We start from the raw sequence: 19,365 nt of genomic DNA, 5'->3' as shown, positions 1-19,365 counted from the left end.
CTCTACCTGATTTCATTTTTGGGCGGAAGAACATCTCTGACATCAATAGCTTAAAATTAACTGAAGTAGAAGCATGTTTATTTTATTTTCAATAGGGCAGTCAACAAACCAGAAAAGTCTATGTGCATTTAAATGCACATGCATGCGTTTTGTTATGTTTAAAAAGTTATTTTGGTGTAGATGCATTCTGATTATTTTACATACCAATACATTGGGAGGGGGATAAATATAATTTTTTACAGGGGAGCAACCTTGTGTAAGACTCATAGACAATGGGCTGCACAGAAGAATTTTCAGTGAATGTGTACTTAAAACACTAAAACTGTATTCAGATTTTTTTAAAAAATGTCAAAATTACATCATAATTTCATATAAAAATTGATATTAAATCTATTCATAGTTTTATGTTGGTTTAATTATAGTACTGTATATCCAACAAACCCAAGAAAGGTAGCTATTAATCATATAGCTATATCTAGTTTAGAGATAAATTCTCAACCATCTTAAAATATAGGACCTTATATTGTTTGAGGGGAAATCTGTAGCAGGAGAATTGCTACAGTTCTGTAGCATAAAAATTATCTGAACAAAATGGTTGACAAGTTTGTGATGCAAGAATTAAAACAGTGTTTGCTATTTAAGTATTAATTTACTTTTACAAAATATTGAACTACAAATAGTTCCAAAATATGTAATTTGCTCATTTTTATTTTTTAATATTAAAAAGGAGTAAGATAGAAATCTATCCTTAAAACACAACAGTCTGAATAACTCATTCCCATTTAGCATGTTCTGTGACTGAGTTCACACAACATGCTAAGCAGTATTTTAACAATTTCATATTAACTGGGTCCAGAGGGTAAGATGGTCAAGATGAAACAGAGTCAGGACTTCTAGAAGTCAAATACAATATGACCTGAAAATGGGTTGTAAACAGGGAGTTGTTGCCAGTAACTAACTGTATTTGGGTAAAGAGCCAAAATCTATCACTCCTAATCACAGAACTTGGTGCTTCAAGGCCACACGGTACTTACAAGCAGTCTTAGAATACAAATTTATCTCTTCGAGCCTTCTTTCTATCTTCTGGCTCTATACCCAAAACTGGGATGCTCCTGTGGGCTAATGGTTTGGTATCTACTTCAAGGTCAGAGTCTGTGGGGACAGGGGCTGCAGTGTTACCTAATGTAATCCTTTCAGTGGTGTTATGGTCAAGCCTGCTAATATGAGTCTTATTAGTGGGGCTCGCTGTGTGTTTTCCAGAAACCTTTGTGTAAACTGATTTTCACATTCTGGATCATACACCATGCTATTTTCATGCCCCCTTCATAATGTCAGAATTATATAAATCAGGGCTTACCCATCTGGGGAACTGCTTTTATTAGTAATCCACCACAGTTTTAAGTTATCAGGAAATTTGATAAGCATTCCGTCCACATCCTTGACCAACTGATTATGAAAAATGTGGACAAATTCAAGCCCTAGGATTGAATCTCATCTAATGTTACATCTTATTCAAGTTTGATAAGAAGCCACTGATTATTATAATGGCCTGGTTCACAGAGAATGTTATACATAGTAGCCATCATGTGGACTTTCAAAATTGAATGTTAAAAAAAAAATGAATTTTACTCTTTCCAATTTATTGTTTCTAAAATACAGAACAGAATGAGATAGAAACACAGAAAGGGGAAAATAGACAGTGATTAATGAAGATAGATAAACAGACAGACAGACAGACAGAGAGCTCTGTCCAGAAGAGTGCAGTGCTAGGAACAGCTAAGATACTCTAAGAACCCTCAAACTCCCATGCCTCTGGTAGAGGACCCGAGGTTGAGGAAGACGCATACCACTCATATGGGTGAGAAGTTACACACACACACACACACATACACACACACATATACACACAAACACACACACACAGTGTGTGTATGTGTGTGCATATATATATATATATATCACTAATTACCTTTAGTTATTTTTTATTTTTGTTTTAAATTTGTTATTGATATACTTTAAGACTACTGTTTTATGATTCCCGTATAATGCCCAGAATTGTGAGATTGTGCAAATATTTTGTTACTAAATAAATAAACTGTATGGAATGTTCTTAAAACAAGAAGTTAGCTAATATTCAGATAAAATTTCCCATGGTATACCTACCAAGACAAGAGTAAATTGTAAGGATGATACAGAAAATAAGTATATAAAGAACAGTTCCCGTGAAATGCTCTTGGCTTTTGTCAGTGAATACAAGCAAAAACAGGAAAAAAGAGGAATTTTTTGTGAAGAAAAGTCATAAATAGTGTGTTTCCCTTGCAATTATTTTTAGTTAGGTATCTTTTTTCTAGTATTACATTTCCAATGGTTTCTTTCCAGATTATTTGAAATTATAATCATTTCCCATGAAATCTTTTATAAAGCAATCCAGTGCTCTAAAGTCCAAAGGTTAAACACATGGTTAATACTAATTAAGTATGTTAGAGTATTTATTGTCCTAATTTTAACCTATTAACATTATAATTTGTATATAACTATATCAAAACATATGCCTTTTAAACGTAACAATTTATACTTCATACTGAAAGTATATTTATACTTGAAATGCATATACTTCAGCTTGAAGTAAATGCATTTCCAAATACTTTTCTGAATTCCTCATCACAGTAAACAGTACAAACAGGTAGTCCTTGGTTAACAACCGCTTGTTCAGTGACCATTTGAAGTTACGGTGGCGCTGAAAGAATGGTGGCTACAATACCTCCTTGAAGTTCCAACCATCCCAGAATCCTCTTGGTCACATGATTGAGATTTGGGTGCTTGGCAACCGGCTTGCACTTATGATGGCTGCAGCTTCCCATGGCCATGTGATCATGATTTGCAACCTTCCCTGACTGCTTCCCACTAGCAAAGTCAATGGGGAAGTGGGCAGGGAAGGTTGCAGTTGCTCAGGTAAGTCTCCTCCACCTGTGTACCTTCCCCTAGCCACTCTGCACTTGTGCACCAGCCACCTGCACACCCTCACGCACCCTCCCTGAGCCTCACTGTGCTCATGCCACACCTACCCAGCCACTCGCACAGCCTCTCCCACCCGGCAGCAGCCACCCCAAGCCCTGCTGCGTCTGTGCCTCCCTGACACTCTTGCACCCTAGTGCATCCTCCCCCACCTGGCAGCAGCTATCCCAAGCCCTGCCATGCTTGCACCAGTCCTCCCCTACCACTCGCGCTCCCTCCCCCACCTGGCAGCAGCCACTCCAAGCTCTGCTGCTCTCACGCCACACCTCCCCCACCACTCATGCACCCTCACAACCCTCCCCCACACTGCAGCAGCAGCCCCCAAGCCCCACAGCACCTCCCTGGCCACCTGCGCACCCCCTCACTCCCTCTCCCACTCAGCAGTAGAACTTATCTGCCTGCCAGCCTGCTTGCAAGCCACCTAGGACTTGCAAATTCCTGCTGGCTTCCCCACCAACTTCAGTTGTTGGAAGCTGGCAGGAAGTTGTGAGGAGATGCTCGCTTAACGACCTACAATTTTTACTTAACAACGGCAACAGGGACTGCAGGGATTGTCATTGCTAAGCAATGCAGTCACATGATGTTGCACTTTACAACCGCATCGCTAAGCAACAGAAATTCTGGTCCCAACTGCCGCCGTAACTCAAGGACTACCTGTACTGCATCCTGACTAACGGCAGTATCAACTAAGTTTGCCATCAATAATTAATCAATTTAAGCTATAGTTCATGAATCTTACCTTCTCTCTCCCTTTGTGTGTTAGAGAAGATAGAATCAAGTTGATAAGATTAACTTTAACAACAACAACAACAACAACAACAACACAGAACAGCAACCAAAATGAAGGCTGCATGCTGGCTGTGCAAACATTAATCCACTACAGAAGATGCTGTAATGACATGAATAGAAGAACAGTCCATGTTCAGAGTAATGCTTACTTTCTCATAATATTTGATTTCATATTCTGTGATGACTCCATTGGGATGCTCAGGTTCTTGCCAGGAAAGCTCCACACTCCTTTGCAGCACTTTTTCTTTCATTACACCACTAACTTGTGAGGGAGCTGTTTGAAGAAAATACGTCAATAAACAACAGGCAAATGTGCTGGATGTCTCCAATCAAATGTCACTACTGATCAATCCCATGCTGTGCTGCTGTCATTAAAGGAAGAGAAAGCATATTCCTCAGTTCAACATTTAAAAGGCAGTGAATATTCAAGCAAGGCCATATTATTATTCATAAACCAGGAGAGAAACCCAAATTAAAGTATCAACCACAAAAGGCAGCATTATTCAAATCAGTTCTGAGTAGCAAGTGATGGTATCAGAATGACAATTAAGTAAATAAATTCTAATTAACCAGGAAAATTTGTTTCCAGAATAATTTTCGGTGGTATACCAACAACCAAATATTCTGTATGTTTCAATGTCACTTATAAGAAAAATGAAGGCACAAGGATACAAATATGAAGTCCTATTTCAAATCCTCACCATGTGTAATTCCAGTTCAAGTTCAAACCCATGGTGTTCTTGCAGTTAAAAATGTGTCTGAAAGCAAAAAGCATGCAATGCTGAATAATAGAAAGCTGCCATAGCTGCAAATGTATTACCATTTTTCTTTGGGGGATCTTGTTTCTCTGAGCAATTGTTTTAAAATGAGGGAAGTCTACTGAGCTGTCAATAAACAGTAACAGATATTTAACTTTGGACTATGAAATGCACCACTCTACTGCACTCTCAGCATTTATCTGATGGTGGTTTGAACAGACAAGGCTCTGAATTGTCAGGAAGAAAATATCCATTAAGATTTCATTCACCAAGTATCAATATACAATTTTTATGTTTCACTTTTCTAACAGCTGACTATTATCACTGCCCGGCCCTGGAAGATACAATGATACCACCACCATTACAGCAAATGCTTCAAGCAGATTTATCCCAATCTATACATATTTATGCATGCTGTCCTAAAATACATATCTTTGTTAAGCAAAACTGCCTTATAATACAGTGTTGGACATTTTTTTTCTTAACATATACATTTCTTTCTATATTTGCTCCTAACATACACGTTTTCAGGCATATTCTTCAGAGTTGCAAACTGCATCACATAATTTGAAATATTAGAAATTCTAGCATCCTGACTGAGATATATCTAGGGTATTTACCTATGGGCTAAGAGTTGCATTAGGATTTAAGAAACATGCAAGGGGCTGCACTCCAAAAAGAAGCAACACCCTGATAAAAATAAATAAATGGAGTTTGTATTACATATATTTATGAATAGAGTTACTCACCCAAGGAGGGGTTCTATTTCTAAAAAGGTAATCACAGAACCAAGGAAAGCATACTATTAGATGAGCTTGCTTCCTATGGCAGTGACCACCAGAAAGACAACAGAGGAAGCAACAGGAAGGAAAGAAAGAGGGAGGTGCAGGGAAGGTGCACCCACAGTGGCAAAATCCAGTGGCAACATCAGGGAAGGGAGGTCTGCAGTGAATCCTCTTGAAAGCCAAAATACATCCCATGGACCACAGAATGTACACTTACATGTATTTGGAAATGCAAATTAGTTACATTTTTACCAAAAGGTATATTAAACAGAATTGTTACCAATGTTAAGGAAACAGATATAAATCTCTGGTCACCACAGGTGAAAAAAAGGGATATGATAATACCAAAAACGGAGCCAGTCTGGTGTCATAGTTAAGGCACCAGGATAGAAAAAAAACAGGAGACCATGATTTCTAGCCCCACTAGAAACCAGATGTGTGACTTTGGGCTAGTCACTCTCTTTCTGCCCTAGGTAGCAGGCAAGGGAAAACCAACTGGGGACCTAAAGCCACATGAAGAATTAAGAATGCCTCCAGAAATGTGCCCGAAGTTGAAAACTGGAAGAAGATAATCATATTAACTGTAGTTAGAATCAAAATCAAATCAAATCAGCATGGTTACTTGGTTAATTAATTTTGATAAAAAAAAAACAAGTTACTTCTTCACACAGTGCTAGGAAGAGCAATGGACAAACCTGGATGATTTCAAGCAGGTGTTTACATTCAGCAATGACTGCATTAGTATATGTTGCAGCAGGCATACATGTATCATGCCTATCACATATGAGCAATCATCAGAGGAGGAAGGGAAGCAGGATGAGATACAAGTAGATCTTACACTGAACGAGCAGGCCCTATCATCATGGTGAGGTAGAATGACTCTGGCACCATTATTCCTGACTCTACTCCTAGACAATCAGACTCTGAGAGAGCCCTGACTGTCCAACCCACTTCACTGACATAAGGAATAAAACCACAGGACAAATAGGTGAAGGAGTGCATGATTATGTGGGAATGTGCCTTGGGCCAGAAAAGTGTACTTCAGGTCTGCACAACATACAGACCATGGGCCACATGCCACCTGCTAAACAGTCTTGTGTGGCCCACTGACTTTTTAAAAAAAGTAATAAATTTACCACCGCTGCTCCAAAATATGTGCTGCTCAGTGCTTCTAAGCCTCATGGCTGCCACCAGCTCCAGCACTCTGCCTATTCGCTAGCCACCAAAACAGCTGATTGAGTGCCAAATATTCCTTTGCGTTCTGCACTGATTTTTCATTTAGCAATGTGGCCCCTTCTTCTCTACTGGGTTGTGCAGGCCTGTGGTACTTGAAAGTAGCCTATTGCTACCAAATAAGCTTGCTCTGGTCATCAGAGCTGACAAGTGGATGCTGGGAACATTCAGTATTTAGCTTCTACCAGGTAACCTTAATATCCTGGAGTAACTTCTTTGGACATTCTGTGCCTTGTCTCTTTGAATCATAACTGAAAAAGTGTTATATGTGTTAATATTTTAGTACTGAGTTTAAAACCATTAAGGAAACTTCCACTTGAGTGGTCTCCTTACAAATAAATAAATATGGAATAATGTAATCCATCTGGCAAAGTGTGCTGGAGGATTACACTGTCCTTGAGTGTGACTGCTAAACAGCATGAGAAAATGTTGCAACACTTCTACAGATTAGACTAGTATAATTATACTGGTTGATATTTGCCAGACTGCTTCATAATGATAACAATTCTCAACTTATACAGACAAGTATGCACACAAGGGTAGACAAGAAAACTGTCCTATAATTGCCAATATAAAGAAAAGAAGAAGAAACCAGTATAATCACTGCATAAAATTTGCCATATTAATATATTACTGAAATTCAAACTGAAAACATAATTAACACATCCCATGCAAGAAGATCAAACCAGTCCATCCTCCAGGAAATCAAGCCAGACTGCTCACTTGAGGGAATGATATTAAAGGCAACACTGAAATACTTTGGCCACCTAATGAGAAGACAGGACACCCTGGAGAAGATGCTGATGCTAGGGAGAGTGGAAGGCAAAAGGAAGAGGGGCCAACCAAGGGCAAGGTGGATGGATGATATTCTAGAGGTGACGGACTCATCCCTGGGGGAGCTGGGGGTATTGACGGCCGACAGGAAGCTCTGGCGTGGGCTGGTCCATGAAGTCACGAAGAGTTGGAAGCGACTGAACGAATAAACAACAACATGCATCTAATGTATATAAGAAATTACAACCAACTTATTTGCATATTTGTTTAGTTAAAATAAATGGGTCCTTCTTTTAAGAAAGCAGGCTTATCCTTGTGTATAAACTTAACTGGCACTAGTCCTCCTAGATTTCAGATAAAGATCCTTCCAGAGCCATTTATGAGAGTACTTTAGAATAGACACGAACTATTCTATATGCCAAGTATGTTCTCTGCCCACTTTCTTTTCTATTTTTTTCCAAATAAATGGATAGTATTAGAAATAACACCAATTAAATTTGGTGTTCATTCAAAAAATAAAAGTTTTAAGTACATTTGTTAAAGATTGCAACCCCAACAGAAGCAATCTCTACATAAGAGAAATATATCAATGAAGACTAGCTTTTCCTAGTAACATCCATAACCACCTTATAGAACAATTCTGATTATACTTTGCATCATCTGTTCAGTATACAACTGAAGTCCCTCAACACAGATTGCAGAAAATATAAAATAATACTGTGTTGTGGTAAAGGTAAAGGTAAAGGTTTCCCTTGACATTAAGTCCAGTCGTGTCCGACTCTAGGGGGCGGTGCTCATCTCCGTTTCAAGCCAAAGAGCTGGCGTTTGTCCGTAGACCCTTCCGTGGTCATGTGGCCAGCATGACTAAACGGAACGCCGTTACCTGCCCGCCAAAGCAGTACCTATTAATCTACTCACATTTGCATGTTTTCGAACTGCTAGGTTGACAGGAGCTGGGACTAGCAACGGGAGCTCACCCTGTCACGCGGATTTGAACCGCCAACCTTCCGATCAGCAAGCTCAGCAGCTCAGCGGTTTAACAAAAGCATTATCATATATTTTCAGTATTTCTGTAAGTTTGTCTCTGCCTCATTTTTCTCTATTTTACATTTTGTCATGCTCTTATCTCAGTTTAATATTGTATGTGACTGATAACAATTTAATCACCCTATATGAAATTTCCTTTGATTCTAACCCAATCCTTGACACTCAGTTCAAATAGGACATCTTGAACAGTTAGGCTCAACTTGATCTCCAGATTTTCCTTATGAAAAAGGTCATATAATATATTCAACATTTTAACAAAACTGAGATGGCAAATACCAGACATTTCAGCTGTAGTTACAGAACCAGAATCACCTAAATATTGCAGACTTAGAAAACAGGGGAGAACTTATGTGATGGGAATCCAAAACAATTTAGTGACAGTTCTGGTTTTTTTTATATATATATATATTTGGCAATTATTTCCTCCAGTTTCTTTTCAAATATTCAATCAATAATTATTTTCAAATAAAAAGAAAAAAAAAGAAAGATTTCATTCTTTTTGAATTAAATAAATGTCTGCCATTTCCAATAAGCAAAACATGACTAAAAATGTGACATCAGGACTATACCAAAGCTCACTGCTTTTGAATGGGCAAAACAAAGTTTTAATTTTATAAAATAAAATAGCCCCAACTATTGCCCTTTTCTGTGACTTCCTCCAAGCCTTTTCAGTGGTTGTGGGTCTTGTCTTTTTATTCTATGTGAATACAAAGGAGTTCTAGACACAGTGGGATGTTAGCTGTTTGTTATCGGCTGTTAAAGAGAAAGTGCTCAAGAAGGGTTTGTAATTGAATCAGCTACTTTGGACTTGCAATATGCTACATTTATTTAACTAGAAAAAAACTTTTCTTACACTTTCCATATAATACAAAACATTTCAAAATGAGAACCAGCAGCAACATAATATTATGCTTTCTCTTCCATGTATATTCTCTAAATAAACTTACTTTAAAAAAAATGGGTATAAATACAATACACAATGGTTATACACACTCAGGCGTATTGACATGTTCACACATAATTCTACCCTCAGCCAAGGAAGCTCACTGGATAAATATTTGTTAGACTCTACAGATGTGGAGTAATACATTTTACTTTGACAGAAATGCAAAATTATGAAATGCATGAAGTGATATCATATTACTTATTTTTAATCTTGTTTCTTGTTTGGGATTAAAAATAATTTTGACGAAGAAGAGGAGGAGGAGGAGGAGGAATAATCTTTATTATGATTAATGACTAGTCCATAAAACAGTTACGCACATAAAACTGATATTGATTAACCAATTAGGTAAAAAGATTAGTCAGACAAACTGCTGTGCATCTGACATAAAATGGAAAATTAAAAATTTGGCTATGCTTATGGAAACAGTATTTATTACAATTAATATAAATCTAATACTTTTTTTTAGGTCCATTCTTTTTTTTTTATCTAATTCTACCCATGTTGTAGAGCAGGGACATCAAATAGCATGTCCCTGCTCCAAAGCACATATAGATAGTTTACTGAATCGACTCCTCAAAGCAACTGTGTTTATTTTCAGGTATGCAAGGACAACTTTTAAGCAGCATTCCAAAGTACCTTTTGAAAATCATTTTTGAAACATGCATACCTATCTAATATAACCATTCTAAAAAAAGAGGGGGTTTGTTTGTTTACATTATTTAAACTAAACTGCAACATACAAATTTATCTATTTCCCATCCTGGAGATTTCTGAAATGTTTTGCAAATTGTTTCTTTCTTTCTCTCTTTTTAATGGGACAGAAGAATTCTTAAGTGATTAAACATACAATATGCATTGGTAGAAAGTCCAAGGCACACATGTAATAAAGCCACTGATCTACTCTAGATATAGGCATTACTTAAGTTGTAATTAAAAAGTAAATTTTAAGGTAAGAACAGTGTAAATATTAACGAACACACACATACAATCAAGTGCAAAACTGGAATGACTTCTTTTACTTCACAGCTAACATGCTAATTTGGCCTTCAAAATGGCATAAAGCTACAAGCAATTCCTAGGATTTGGAAACCTTTGTGAGCCTATTGGTATAGCCACAAATGATTAATAATGCTCTTGTGGTTTCCCAGTGGATATGTTTATAAGAAATGCAGACATGTTATTTACATCAAACAGAAGTCCATTATGAAGGACAACATCTCTAAAACTTACACTAATTCATGTAAAACGTTTAGGCTACAATGTTTAAATCATCTACAAACAATATAGGATGGAAATGCTAAAAATTCTAAAATCAAGCATTTTAATTTTACTGGATAGAAATGTAAATTTTTCAATGATTTACTAACATCCATTTTCGTTAGTTTACCACCTGATGGAGAAACGATGCTGAAAGACTGGTACATTGTTATTGGTCTGGGTTAGCTCATTATGCTTAGGAACTACACTGTAATAATATTGACACTGCTTCAGCATCCTGTAAGGTCTAGCTAGAGAAGCAACCAGCAGAAAATGAAAAAAAAGAAGCTAATCCTATTTGACTGCAGCTTTTGATCATTGATTTTGTGGATACAAAATCTCTTAAATTACCTACTGTTCCTAGAGATCATTGGTGACAGTGGTTGCTTGAATTCACTTCCAAATCAGGGTTAGAATGAAGATTTGTAAAGTATATATTTTAAAATTCTGTACTTTTATTTATGCATCTCATCTGGTTAATTCATTGGATCATTTCTGCATAAAACTTATTAAAATGTGCATACAAATATTGCACTCAGTGTTGAATTTTTTAAATGATGCTATTTATCCCATTGTCCTGATGATGTTCAGTTTCTATTTAAAACTCCTCGGGTAGGAACAAGAATTGATTGCACACATTATTATAAGTATGCTGAGAAAACATTGCAAATAAAGAAGAAACCTATATGCAAATTGTCATATTTCAGTTATGGTCCATTCCTAAAGATACTTCAATATATCTGTTTTACTTATTGCCCTGTTTTGCTTACTATTTGATGCAAATATTACTTCCAACTTCGGCCCTTCTTTTCCCAACTATTCAACATAGGTACCAGTCAGCAGTAAAGCAACCTTAAATTGCATAAATGACACTATTGACACTGATGGCATTCATAGCTCCTGCACTGGAATAATAAATAAATTCCGACATGCAAGGCACAAAATGCAGAATTTCTTATGTGCAAGGAATGAAAAAAATAAACAAAAACAAAACTTTAGTTCAGTATTTGAATCTAATTTAATTCTCGTACATGAGTTTCCACAAAATTTAAACTCTAATGTGTGGGAGCCAACGTTTCTAAATGTAACTTCTCATATAGAGATATTTTCCCCAGAGAGTTTATTCATTTACTTTCTTTTTTTCTTTTATCATCCATCATCAATGACAAGTGTCAATTATGACCACAAGATTTATGGGAGGGAAAGTTAAAGCACAATTTACAAATAATTTCCTGTGGAAACAGACAAGTGTAATGACAAATATGGCTTTCTGTAATTGAATTTATTGTTCTTATCTACTCAGTCACAAAAAGATGTCATCTTCAAAAATTTTAGCCATTGAAAAATATCTTAATATGGGCCAGTATCTTATATTACTACTGGCAATACCAATCTGATTTAAATATATCTATTTTCATGATCAATATCAGTAGTACAAAATAAGATGCTTGAGGAATAGAACCAGTGTTTACAAACTTATGTGATAGTGATTATATTTATTACAGACAGATATCTGAGGAACAGTTTTGATAAATTTCAGCCTTTCTAACAAGATACTTTTATTCTACTTCTGGGAGGCTGGGCCTGAAATGAACTAGAACTGAGTAAAAGGAAAAACAAATTTACCATAAGACAAATATGCAGTCAAATATTAAGTGCAAATTGTATAAATAGTCCATCCAGGTGCCAACAGAAAACAATCATTACAGAGTTGTTGAAATTGAAATTGCTATGTTCAAGGATATAATTTGTACCAGGAACTATAACATCATTAAAATGACTGTTTCCAAATACTAGTGAAATTTAATCAAGGCTTTGCAAACACACTTGTCATAGATCTTAAAGGCCAGATGCATATGCCTAAAACATGCTGAGAAATAGCATCAAAATCAGTGATATGCTCTAACACAGTATCTCAAATCTGTCTTAAGAATCAAGGCCGCCATATTCATTCTGTTGATGAATCAAACTATTGTGCCCTGAAACAGTTTCATGGGGAATTCCTGTTGAATCCAAACATAAGTTCAAAGTTTATTCTAACTGGACTGTTTCATGTCTCTTCCCTAGTATGAAATGATAAATAAATAAATTAATGAATAATGCATTTTACAGTGTATAATATATAAATATAGTATGTAAAAGGGTAAGAAAGTACCGTGCTTCTTTCACAGCATTTAATTTGCTAAGAAAAAGGAGAAAAGGCAAATCACTATACATATAGCCAAATAATAATTTTTAAATGGCCACAACTAGAAATGAGAAGTATTTAGATCTGAAGTGGACAAATGTTTGACTTGAGGAGGCATTACAGAGGCAGCATTTTCTTTCTTAACCAAATTGCATGTTTTCTTGAGACCATGTCAACCCGGGAAAAGGAACAGTTTCTTTAAGAAGCTGGCAGCTTGAAGAGTGAAGGTGCCCATGCTGGATCCAAAGTATCTTTGCCCACTCTGAATCCAAGTACTGCATACTTTTAGCCACAACTTTTATCGGCTGTATCTATTAAAGTGGGACAAAGATCCAATACTTCAGAGTAACAAGCTCAGAGGCAGTTTGCACCAGCATCCTTTCTTATATCCCCAGAGCCTCCCTAAAAAGTACTGAGTGAAACATTCTATTCTAGGGCAGTTGGAGGCTTTTAAGGGGCAAAATAGATGCCCCTTAAATCTTGTACTGCTTAAGTAATTTCACCCTTAAACTCCTAGAATCCATCCCCAAATGGGTGCTGGCTCTGCTTACTTTTGAAGAGTGGCTCTCAGTGTGCCATGAAAAGCCTGCTATGGCCCTCAAGTGATGAAAATTATGGAACCCTCTAAAAATCAGCCTACCTTGTTTTTGTTGGCAGATGCTGGGAAAGCCTTTAGCCCAGGAGAGGTCAAAAAAGTCACACACCAAGCATTTCTATAAAAATAATTTATTTACAGAAAGCAAAAACAAAAGCAAAACATTTAAAGTACGTAGCTCCCTTTGGAGCAAGCCTTGCTGAGCTACATTTCCAGCAGAGAGAAAAAGAAGAAGTGAGAAGACAAGTCCGGGCAGGATTCCTCCCCTCCCCCCAGGCTATTTTCATGAAGCACGTGAGAGGAGACAATCTAATACAACCCCTTCACCTGGCCAAAATGCTTTGATACAATAGCAGTCTTAATCTATTAGTAGGAAAACCTCAACACTCCCCTTTTTACACTACAGATTAAGATGCATAACCAATCTTCTCTGACACCTTTATATGTCTTTCCATTCACATTACTTTACCATTATCTCCCCTTTGGTTCAACAGAAAGCTACCATTCTTCTTCCTGTGTTTTTCCAAACCTAGGTTATTGTAATTCCAAGGCTTCTTAATATGAAATGGCTTTTCATGCAGGCTTCAAAATCAAGCCTTTGTTTTTCTGTTGATGTGAATAGCAGCAAATCATCAACATAAATGCACAGATACATACAGCCTTGTTGTCCTTCTTCATATATACACAGGGATCTGCTTTTCCTTTTTCAAAACCAAAATTCTGCAGTTTTTCATCTACTTTTTGGTTCCAGGATCTAGCAGCTTGTTTTAACCCATAGATTGACTTCTGCAGTTCACAGACTAGATTCTCCTTTTTCATAGCCAGGGGGTTGCTGCATGTATAATCTGTGGTCTAAATCACCATAGAGAAATGCAGTTTGAATGTCATAGTGGTTAACTGACATTCCCTTGAGTGCAGCAACTTTTAACAGTAATCTAATTGATTCACCTTTAGTAACTGGTGCAAAAGTCTTGTCATAGTCTAAATCTTTCCTTTGAGTGAACCCTTTTGCAACCAACCTTGCTTTATATTTTTGGATTTTGCCATCAGCATCCCTTTTCAGTTTGAAAACCCACCTACAACCCAGACAGCGTTCATTGGGAGGTAGATTTACCAGTTTCCATGTTTTATTTTCTTTCAAGGATGCTAATTCCTGTTGCATGGCAGAATGCCAATTTTGTGCAATCTCAGGTGGTAAAGCATTCACTTGTTCTAGAGACTCAGGTTCTGTGAATATGTGAAAAGCCTTTACTGTTTCAGCCTGAAAACGTGATGGAGGAACGCCTTTATTACTCCTCTGAGATCTGCGAGGTAATACAGGGCTTAAATTTTGACTCCTATCACTTTCCTGAGAAGCATCTATCTCATCAGACAGATCTTCAGTTTGCTTTTCTGGTTTAATGTCCTCATCAGGCAAAAGATCACCATCAGCAAGTCCTTGCTGTTCTCTTGTGGTGGTCAGTTCAACTGGAGAGCTAGAATTTAATCTCCCCCAGTTTTGTTCAGCAAAAGAAGCGCTTTTGCTAATTATTAATTTCTCTCCCATTATGAACCTGTAGCTCCTCTGGCTTTGTTCATAGCCAACAAAGATGGCTTTCTTTGTTGTGGGGCCTCCTTTCCTTCTCTGCTGTTTTGGAATGTGAACCCATGCGGTGCTACCAAACACTCTAAGATGGCTTACCTTTGGTTTCACACCATAAAACAAATGGAATGGAGTGTCCTGAATCATAGAGTTATACAACCTGTTCTGAACATAACAAGCAGTCGATAAAGCTTCTCCCCAGAACTTAAAACATAATCGTGAATCTTTTAACATGCATTCCATCGCATTTTGCAAGGTTCTGCCCTTTCTTTCAGCAACACCATTTTGCTGAGGGGTGTACGGGTTAGAAAGAATTTGTTCTATCCCTTTTTCCACTAGGAACCTTCTGAATTTGTGAGAAAGGTATTCTCTTCCTCTATCACATTGGAGTGCAGATACAGGCCTAGGGAATTTTCCATTTGCCCATGTCACAAAACTTTTAAATTTCTCAAATGCCTCATCTTTGTTTTAAGATGTAGATAAATGTGTATCTTGAGAAATCATCAATGATGGTCATTGCATACCTTGCTTGTCCAAGACTTGGAGCAAAAGGACCAATAATGTCAGAGTGTACAATTTCCAAAGGTCTAGTTGTAACTCTGTCACTGTGCTTACTCACAGGAGCTTTTAGTGTTTTGCATTCTTTGCAAACTACACAGTCTAAGTATTTATCACAGGGTTTTATCTTTAGGTCAGCACACAGCTGTGGCATTTGTGCTATATACTTGAAATTAGCATGACCAAATCTCCTGTGCATCAGGTGTACACATTGGTCATGATATGGTGTGTTGCCAACTGCAGCCTTGCAGCTTGGCTTCCTTGCATTTTGCACAATGTACAAGGAGTCTTTTAACATACCAGTAGCACACAATTTCCCATTTTTACGTATCACAACCATTTTTCTTAAATGTTATGATATACCCTGTTGCAGCCAATTGTGCCACAGATAAAAGGTTTGATTGTAAATTTGGCACATACAACACACCTTTTACAGTTTCTCCTAAGCAGGATAAATACAAGTCACCTTGTCCCATAATTTTGGTCACAGACCCATCAGCCAAAGATACATTTTGTCTGTTTGTTTTAGACAGTGACACAAAAGAGCTTTTACAATTACATACATGACAATTGGCCCCAGAATCTAACACCCATACATCAGAATTACCTTTCTCAGCAACCTGTGCAATTTGGGTTGTCTGAAGAGCCTTCTTCTGTGTTGCCCTTGTGTTCTTCTGCTCTGTCTTTCTACTCTTGGGTCTCATGGCACAGTCTCTTTGCAAATGTCCAGCTGAACCACAAGGGAAGCATCGCTGGCTTGCTAGCGCTGTGGCCTCAGGTTCCTTTCCCTTCTTTTCCCTCATTTTCTGGTCTTGCAGCTTTCCAGAAGAGATGGGGGGGGGATCTTTCCTCTCTCTTCTCCCATTCAGCGAGTAAGCGCTGTGTAACATACGATGGGGTGAGGTCTGCTTCAGGCATAGCCTCCAGGGTACAAATCAGCGTGTCCCACGTTTCATTCAGTGAGGACAGGAGGATATAGGATTTTGTGAGAGGTGTAAATTCCATTCCTCTCTCCTGCAACTCAACAAACAGCTGCTGAATAAAATGCAGGTGCTCAGGAAGGCTATCTCCTTCTGCAAGGTAGGCTCTGTACAGCTTTTTCGTCAGAGTAACTTTACTCCCTGCTGTTGCCTTTACATATAAGTCTCTCAAAGCGTCCCAAAGTTGCTTTGCAGACTGCATGCCTCGCACGTGGACTAGCTGATTGTCCTCAACTCCCAAGATAATGGTGGCTCTAGCCCGCTCATCCTGTCTCAGCCATTCAGCACTGGGATTTTGGGGGGTTTGCTCACCAATTTGCAGCCAAAGATCCTCTCTGCGAAGATACATTTCCATCTTCAGGGCCCAATTCAAATAGTTGGTCTCTGATAGGCGCTCCAGAGGCATCGCTGAGGGCTGGGAGGCAGCCATGGCTTCTTCCTTCTTTTGCAAGTCACCTCAGCTAGCTTCTAAGTCCTGCAGACCGGCAGTTGCTGGAAAATCTCCAGGCGGCTCCAAAGAAAATCTTCACAGGTCTTTGCTACCTGCCTTTAAATTGTGCATGAGGTGTGGAGTTGATCTCTCTTTTCTCTCTGGGTTTTCTCTCTGGGTTTTACTGGGCCCATAACCTGTTGGCAGATGCTGGGAAAGCCTTTAGCCCAGGAGAGGTCAAAAAAGTCACACACCAAGCATTTCTATAAAAATAATTTATTTACAGAAAGCAAAAACAAAAGCAAAACATTTAAAGTACGTAGCTCCCTTTGGAGCAAGCCTTGCTGAGCTACATTTCCAGCAGAGAGAAAAAGAAGAAGTGAGAAGACAAGTCCGGGCAGGATTCCTCCCCTCCCCCCAGGCTATTTTCATGAAGCACGTGAGAGGAGACAATCTAATACAACCCCTTCACCTGGCCAAAATGCTTTGATACAATAGCAGTCTTAATCTATTAGTAGGAAAACCTCAACAGTTCTCCCTCTGCCACTCAGCATAATGCAGAAACTTGGTCGGCCTTGGTGTGAGGTGACAACAAAGATCCCTCCCACTAGTACATCATACCCTGTGTTATCTTAGTACCAAACTCCTTACCTCAAAGAACCTTTATGGCAGGGTGTGCAAATTCCAAGAATGACACTGGACTATATCAGACTCCCAAAATGAAGAAGGGGTGGGGAAAATGTTAGGGGTTTTAAGCATTGAAATTGTTGCGCTACATCTGTTCTAGGCTTAAGGTATCCATTTGGACTCTTAAAATCCTCCCATCTTGCAAAACTAGACTTCCCAATTTTTTGGCCCTATTCATCTGGGGGAATTCTGGAGGCCACAGAAGGGGCAGTTCTGGTGGACTGTATGTAGTTTGTCTTGTAGAGATCTGCATTACAGCAGTAGGATACAACACTCCTCTTAGAGTTGTGACAAATTAGTTTTTCATTTATAATAAAATGAAAATTATCAGTGAAGTCATTGTCAGGAAGGCAAAAACAAAAACAAAAACAAAACATGCATTCAAAAATTCCTTCTTGTGAACCACTGCAATTTCCATAGCAATTCATATATTTATTGAGAAATAAGTGACTCCAAGAATAAAGCATATAGAGAGAGCATACAAATCAGTCACACAACGGCTCACTCCATATGCAGGGCATCCATTTAAATCCTAGAAATGGACAGGAAAGCAAATCTTTGCCCTGTGGTTAATTCCAAAAAGGTCTGCTGCCTAGCTAGCAAGTTGGTCCTGCCAAGGTACAAAGGACTTGCAATTATCCATAGTTTTAACCATGCCACAGGATGAAGCATCTTGCTCTCCACTCTATCCCCACTGATACACTGGGACCTGTGACTTTGTATTGTTCATATGTAGTATATATTTGAATATAACAATTATCTATAATGAAAACCTCTATATCCGTTCCGTTATTTATCAACTTAAAGGTTCTATCAACAGACTAAAAATAAGTTTTTAATCAGAGGGCATAATCTCGTTACCTCTTTTGGTAACCTCAAAATTGACAGGCTGATCTGATGCAACCATTCTATGAAGGAAGGAACAAATGCGGCTTGTACAAGAAACGTGTGAAATGTAACTATCAGGATAATTGAACTGAAATTATCTATCAGGATAAATGGAATTTAAATTCTATGTATGGAGCAATATTATGCCAAATGCTTATAAAACAAAATATAGTGGCCATGACCATCATCCTCTACTTAGCTAAGAGACAGATGTTCAGTGAGGGTACAGTCACAGAATTGGATACAACATCAGTATTCTGCTTGCACTGGAGGGAATAGCTACATTTTTCTACAACCCAAAGGAATGGATTTTCATATACTAGTCTAAAAGAAAAAAGAAAAAAACTGGAAGAGGGTTGCAGGTATCATTAATTCCAATCACTCTAGTTCTTCTATTCTAAATCAAGTTCCACTATCTCTAACGAGAATTATCCAAAAGTAAGCATGCATAGTGTTCCAACCTTAACTACATCTGGTGGTTCACTGAATAATGGTCAGAGTGATTTAGTCTACTCGGAAACCACTCAGGCCAATATGTAGATTAATAGAGCAGTAACTGCAAAAATCTCCTTATTGTATAAGTGCTTCTATATAAACTTACATTACATGCATTATTAAAAAAATAACAGAGTTACATTTTGGTTTTTTGCTTTTTGTTTTGTTTAATTGTGTAAGGAACAAAAAAAAAAAATCTGGGGCTTTTTTTTTTTTTGCTTGTTTGCTTAGTTGTATAAGGTACAGAGGTGGTGAAGCAAAACCAGCAGTTCCCAAGCTAGAGAGAACTGCCATGTCAACCCAGATCAGACATCTCCCACAGCTTTTAAGAGACAACAGATTATCTGTTGACTCAGAA

The 19,365-nt window shown here is 37.9% G+C and overlaps 1 protein-coding gene across 2 annotated transcripts in view; it reads right to left on the bottom strand.

The window, feature by feature from the left end:
* EPHA7 (EPH receptor A7) overlaps positions 1-19,365 on the bottom strand; it is a 194,211-nt gene that overhangs the window by 41,164 nt on the left and 133,682 nt on the right. For both annotated transcript variants that reach the window (XM_063312012.1, XM_063312020.1), the window contains exon 6: positions 3,954-4,078. In XM_063312012.1, the coding sequence (XP_063168082.1) occupies positions 3,954-4,078 (125 nt within the window). The remainder of the gene's footprint in view (positions 1-3,953; positions 4,079-19,365) is intronic.

The sequence above is a fragment of the Candoia aspera genome, chromosome 1 (assembly GCF_035149785.1).
Source record: "Candoia aspera isolate rCanAsp1 chromosome 1, rCanAsp1.hap2, whole genome shotgun sequence".
In the NCBI taxonomy this organism is placed as follows: domain Eukaryota; kingdom Metazoa; phylum Chordata; class Lepidosauria; order Squamata; family Boidae; genus Candoia; species Candoia aspera.
This window is presented reverse-complemented; position numbering and strand designations above follow the sequence as displayed.